General features: G+C 57.5%; 1 protein-coding gene across 2 annotated transcripts; it reads right to left on the reverse strand.

Annotated features, from left to right (window-relative positions):
• Window positions 1-258: 258 nt before the first annotated feature.
• LOC125700400 (START domain-containing protein 10-like) lies at window positions 259-5,672 on the reverse strand. 2 transcript variants are annotated; one of them, XM_048960960.1, is made up of 6 exons: window positions 5,186-5,672; window positions 2,746-2,893; window positions 2,562-2,665; window positions 2,354-2,471; window positions 1,111-1,163; window positions 259-990 (listed from the first exon to the last, which is right to left on the reverse strand). In XM_048960960.1, the coding sequence occupies exons 1-6, from the start codon at window positions 5,348-5,350 to the stop codon at window positions 778-780; spliced, it is 801 nt and encodes a 266-aa protein (XP_048816917.1). In that variant the 5' UTR covers window positions 5,351-5,672; the 3' UTR covers window positions 259-777. The 2 variants fall into 2 exon arrangements, with proteins under 2 accessions (XP_048816917.1, XP_048816916.1); XM_048960959.1 differs by having other exon boundaries at window positions 2,746-2,896.
• Window positions 5,673-6,000: the final 328 nt, after the last annotated feature.

Genomic DNA, 6,000 nt, shown 5'->3' on the forward strand with positions numbered 1-6,000 from the left:
CATGTGTCAGCTTGTTCCCCCCGCGCTGTCTGTCCAGACAAACTCCCTGCTGTCCGGCGGAAGCCGACCTGTGCCCACACACACTCACCCACATACACGCAGATGTGCAGAGCCCAGCATTGCCCTTGCCAGATGTGCAGAGCTCAGCATGCCCGTCCCCATCCCCCCAACCCCTGAACCCAGTGTGTAGCACCCAGCACAGCCCGGGGGTGCCCCACTCCAGCCTGAAGCTCCCCGGCTGTGCACACACCAACCCCTTTATTGTGCCAGAAACCACTGCAGCAGCAAACACTAAAGGCAGCCTGAGGAGGTGAACCCATCACCAGGAGAGGACCTGGGGGGCTTCCGGAGGTGGGGGTCACACAAAGCCTTGGGGGATCTGGAGAGTGAGATATGTGACAGAGGGAGACAGTTCTGGTCCTGTACTGCTGCAAAACCTGGGCTGGTCCGACACAAATCCTCCATTCTGGACCTTTGAGGAGCACACCCAGAAGGTCTTACAGCAGCAGAGGGATCTTCTGGTGGTGGCAAAGCTTCATTCAGTTCCACAGGGCCTCCTCCCCCCAGTCTTTCAACCCCCCCTTGGAGCACCCACTCTTGCAGCCTGCACTGCCACCCGCATGGAAACATCTCCATGCGCCACCACCCCCCTCAGTGCCTGGGCACTGGGCTCCCACAGGACAGTCCCCCCACTAGAAGTTGTGATGAAGAATGTGGGAGGCACAGGGTGCCAAATCCCCACCGTGGCCCCTCTCTGGTGGCCCACCAGGGCAGGCTTCAGGCCTCGTGGTCGCTGGCGCTGAGGTGCTCCTCGGACAGCCCTGTCTCATCAATGTGCTCCAGAGAGTCAGCGTGCTGCAGGGAGAGCTCATCCAGGCTGAGGCTGGGCAGTGTATTCTGCTCTGGGTACACCCAGGGCTTGTACCCGGGGTCGTGCCTGCGCTTCCACTCTGGGTACTTCAGCCCTGCCTTGTAGATCTTCTTCATTGCCTGCGGGAAGAGAAGGTGTGATCCACCACAGTCACCTCAAGACTCCATTTCCAGCACCTTCTGCCTCTCCAAGGTGCTGTTTTGAGTCCCCACGGCCCCACTACCATGCACCCTGCTTACCTTTGGTGCCACGAACTGGGAGACTCGGTTCACCACCCACTTTGGCAGAGATCCTGCAAGAGCCCAGAGCCCCATCACTGAGTTGAAGAGATGCCATGATCCCTCAAAATCCCTGCCAGGTGCATTGGTCAGTGCCCAGCATCCAATGCTGGACTGAGACCCCCAGATTCATCCATCAGGGAAACTGCCCTGTGCTATGCCCTGGGAAAGTCCCCTCTTCTTCCCATAGTTGCCCTCCCTTTCTTTTGGGACCCAGGATGGTGGCCAGCTGGATCCACGGTGAGACCACATGAACATCGTGGAGTTCAGCAGTGCCAAGTAGAAAGTCCTAAACTGTTGGGTCAGGGCAATCCCGAACATGAATACAAACTGGTGGATGAATGGTTGGAGAGCAGCCCTGAGGAGAAGGAGCTGGGGATACTGGCAAGTGAAAAACTGCAAATTCTAAGGTCAGTTGTATCCTGGGCTGCATCAAGAAGGGGTTGGCAGCAGGGTGAGAGAGGTAACTGTCCTCCTCTATTCTGTCCTTGTGAGGCTCCATCTGGAGTCCTGCATCCAGGTCTGGGGTCCCCATCACAAGACATGGAGCTGTTGAAACCATAGAATCCCAGAATGGCTTGGATTGGGAGGGACCTTAAAGGCAGTTACCTCCTGCTGTGAGCTGGGTGCTCCCCACCAGATCAGGCTGCCCAGGGCTCCATCCAGCCTGGCCTTGAGCACCTTCAAAGCTGGGGCACCCACAGCTCTCAGGGCAGCCTGGACTGAGTCCAAAGGAAGGCTACAAAGATTTTCAGAGGTCTGGAGCACCCCTTCTACAGGGAAAGGCTGAATGAGCTGGGCTTGCTCAGCTTGGAGAAGGCTCCAAGGAGAAATCATAGCAGCCTTTCCGTGCCTGAAATGGCTTATCAAAAAGATTTGTTATCTGTAGTGACAACGTTATGGGTAATGGTTTTAAACTGAAATACAGTATTTATACAGTTCATATTAGGTAGAAATGAATTCTTTACTCAGAGGGTGCTTGGACTCTGTCACTGAGGCTACCCAGAGAACCTGTGGATGCCCCATACAACGAAATTTTCAAGGCCAAGCTGGATGAGGCTTTGCACCACCTTGAGAGTCAGGGAGTGGAGCTGGATTGCCTTAAAGGTCCGTTCCAACCCAAACCGTACCACGATGCTCTGATTTCAAGCTCTGAAGACCCTCCCCACAGGAACACACTGCATCACTCCCCCTCAGCTCTCACCTCTGGGGTCCACCTGGGTGAGATAATAGAGGACGCAGGCGCTGGTACCATTGGCCTTGATCAGATAACCGGTCTGCAGGGACACAGCCCTGACAAAATCCTTTCGGGGTGGGTATTTCTGTAGAAAAAGAAAAAAAAAAGCATCCGTACAGCTCAGAACCTGCCCCAATCTCTGCCCACAGCCACCCCCAAGGTAGCAGGAACCCACCGGGTGCTTGACGCTGTAGTTGAGGATGATGTAGTCATTGCCCAGGGGCAGCCAGGAGCGCAGGGTGACAAAGTCGCGGTTCTTCAGGGGGCTGGGGCACTTCCCTGCAGAGACACCTGGTTACAGCCCTGTGTGGGGCCGCAGCTGGGGCACCCCGGGTGAGTAGGGGCTGGGGGCTGCTCACAGGAGTAGTATCCCACGTCGGCGTTAACCGTCAGGCGCCCGATGTCGTGGGTCTCAATCATGTGCGAGTCCCACTTCTTGCGGTAGTGGGTGTCGTGCAGCACATCGTAGAGCGTCTCAGCAGAGACATCCTTACAGGAGATGCGGGTCTGCTGGGAGACAGGAGGTTGGGTCCCCAATGGGTCCACGTTGGATCCCCCATTGGTTCCCCCAAGGGTCCCCAGGGCGGTGCCCACCCCAGGGATTGAGGCTTTAGCTTGTTTCTTTTTGGCTGGTCCTGTTGTAACTGGAGCCACCCGCTCCGGCGTGCATTATTGATGACCCCAACCCTGCTCCTCCTGACGCCGGGAGGAAAGAGATGTCATCTGCTCCTCGTTAGAAGCCTTGCATCTTTGATGAGGTGCGTGGCAGCTCCATGTAATGGGAGCCGGCCCTTTGAACGCTGGTGGCAGGTCCCATCAATCTCAGGCGAGCTCTCCCTGCTGGCCCAGGTGATGCTGTCTGCCCAGCAGGGCTGCAGATGTGATGTGCCCGAGGTATGGGAGCCCATGCTCACTCAGGTGTCCTGCTGCAGGAGGAGTCCACATGTCCTCCTGGAAGCACCTGTTGTCACAGCAGGGCCATTGCACCTACAAAAGCCCCTCCTAAAGCGTATTGCTCATTCTCCTTCAGCCCAAGCATGGCAAATGGAGGCCATACAACAGCTTCAACAGGCAGTCAGCTGCCCAGAGCAGGGATGAAGGGAGCTTCCTGGTGCTCCAGATGCTCAGAAACCCTCCAAGCTGTGCCTTTATTGATGAGAAGACCAGGGTTTTTCTGGCCCTGCAAGCTCAAGCCTGGCTTGGCTTCATTGCAGCTCCCTGGGCAATGCTGATCAGGGACCAGCTCTGGCCAGCTCTGTGCTCAGGTCCTTTATGGAGCAGGGAAAAGCGACACCAAGGTAATATTGGAAGTGACCCAGGCTAGGCAAGGCTGTTAAACTCAGAAGCCCCTGAGCCATCTGGGACCCCCTCCTCTATAGTGCTGGAAAATTCTGTATCCTGCCCACTGGGCTGAGCTTGTTTGAACAGGGCTAGACTTCTTCATGTTCCTACTGGAGTCTGATCTGGGCACAGTGCCACAGTCCCTGCTGCTGTTCCCATTGCCCTTCACGCTTTGGGTGCCTGGACAAGGCTTCATGGGGATGGAGGTGGCTCAGAACCTGCAGTGCTCTGGAGCCTTGTTCCTGCGTATCTGAACATTGGATGTGAATTTTGCTTCTTCCCAGGTGTCAGGGATCTCCTGCAGTCACTGCGAATTCCCACAGAGACATCAGCCAGACCCCTTAGCACCCTTGGGTGCATCCTACCTGGTCCTGTGGGTCTGTACATCCATCCCCAGCTGGCTGGGCTGCTTGCTGGCCTGGCTCGATATCCATGCCACACCAAAGGTATGTGTGTCACAGTTCTGCAGAGAGCTGCACCTCTGCTGCTGCTCCTCCTCCTCCTCTGCCTGGCCAGATGGGCCTCCAGCTCCAGCAACACTGCAACTAGCACATGCCTGGAGCTCCAGGAAGACTTCTGCCCACCTGGTGCCTCAGTGGGCTGCTGCCACTCCGAGAATGGGAGAGCAGTGCAAAAGTCTTCCCTGTACCCTCTACTCCAGGGCCTTACTCAAGACCTCCTTGTGCCTCCCCAGCTCTTCAGGTCTCAGTAATTCTTCCCCAGTCTTCCCAGTTGGAAGCCTTCCTTACCGGGTTGGCCAGCCTTGTGATCAGATGCTCCAGCCCCACTCGCTCTGGCAGATCCCATCCCTGCCTGATATTCGGTGAGGATCCCATAGCCACAAAAGCCATGCCAGCAGCCCCACAGCCAAGCACTGCCCTGCGTGATGCTCATGCTGGAATAATCTCTTCTTCTTCAATGGGGTCTATGGGGCTCCCTTACCCTGCAGCTGCTCTTGGTATGCTCAGTTCACCCAGCACTGTCACTGGCGCTGTGTGGGCGAGCAATGAGGTGTTACAGCCCAAGGGATGGGTGAACATCACTAGTCCCTCTGCAGCATCCCAAATCCATCCCCCAGCATGCAGCAAAGCCCCTGGTATGACAGGTGGGACATCTGAGACCCCTAGGGATGCTCAGCAGCATGGGATGTTAGGCAGTGGTACCCAAGGATGGTGTGTCTGGGGGAAATGCACCAGCCCACCCCATGCCCCTGGGCTCCCAGCAAGGCCATCTCCACAAGATTATTCCCACCTGTGTGCAGAGCAAAGGCAGTGGCAAAGGCAAACACACACAGGTGCATTGGGTGTGTTTCCATGCTGCGGCAGCACGCTGCTGGCAATGCTGAGACATGGGGCAGGCAGAGAAGATGCCGAACGCCTTGGCAGCATGCAGGAGCGCATCTGGGGCCGAACCCCACCGAGCCCTGCTGCTTGGGAGCTGGAGCAGGGGAGGGCTCACCTTGATTTTCTGCACGGTGCAGCTCTCCTCCTGGCCCTGGCTCCAGACGGTGACGCCAGCCTTGTTGTAGCGGCAGTGCCAGCCCTCCGCGCTCTCGCACTGCTCCCTGAACGAGCTGAAGTCGGAGTCGTCTGGGATATAAACCATCTCCCCGCCCCTGGACATGGGGGCTGAGCTGATGGAGGCTCCTTCTGCCTCCCCACCCGGCAACCAGCTCGCACCCAGCTCACGCGGCCGTCCTCATCCTCACGTCCCCGAGGACGCAGAGAGGAGCCCTGAGGCCGCAGAACGCAGCGAGGAGGAAAGCTCCTTCCCTGCGGATGTTACGGCAGCTGCTGGCAGCTCGGATGTCTTCCCGGGCTCGCCAGGATCACGTTTCTCTCCGGCTGCCCGTCTGCTCCTCTATTATTCAGCAGGTAGCAGCTCGCTGGGGGCTCGGTTTTCAGGGCAGAGCTGCCCCCGGCTGCCCGAGTCCCCGTGTCCTCATCCCTGCTGTCCCCTGGCAATCTCTGTGCCTGACTTTGCTGCAGCAGCTTGATTGCAGGGAGTGATGCAGCACCCAGCCGTGCCCTTCCTGGTGCACAGCAGGAGAGATATCCTTGTCCTTCACGCTGCTGTCCCAGGACACAGCTCACTGTTATTTATTGTCACGTTGTCCTGGTGCTTTTTGCTGGGATGCAGCTCAGTGCCCTGTCCTGGGTCACCTGTCCCACAGAGGCGGTTGTCCACGAGGTCCCTTCTGGTCTGATTTGAGCTTCTCAGGCTCTGCCTTTCCCTCCACATCCGTTCCTCCCAGTTCAGCCTCTCTGCATGGC

Source organism: Lagopus muta, chromosome 14, assembly GCF_023343835.1.
Source record: "Lagopus muta isolate bLagMut1 chromosome 14, bLagMut1 primary, whole genome shotgun sequence".
NCBI lineage: Eukaryota > Metazoa > Chordata > Aves > Galliformes > Phasianidae > Lagopus > Lagopus muta.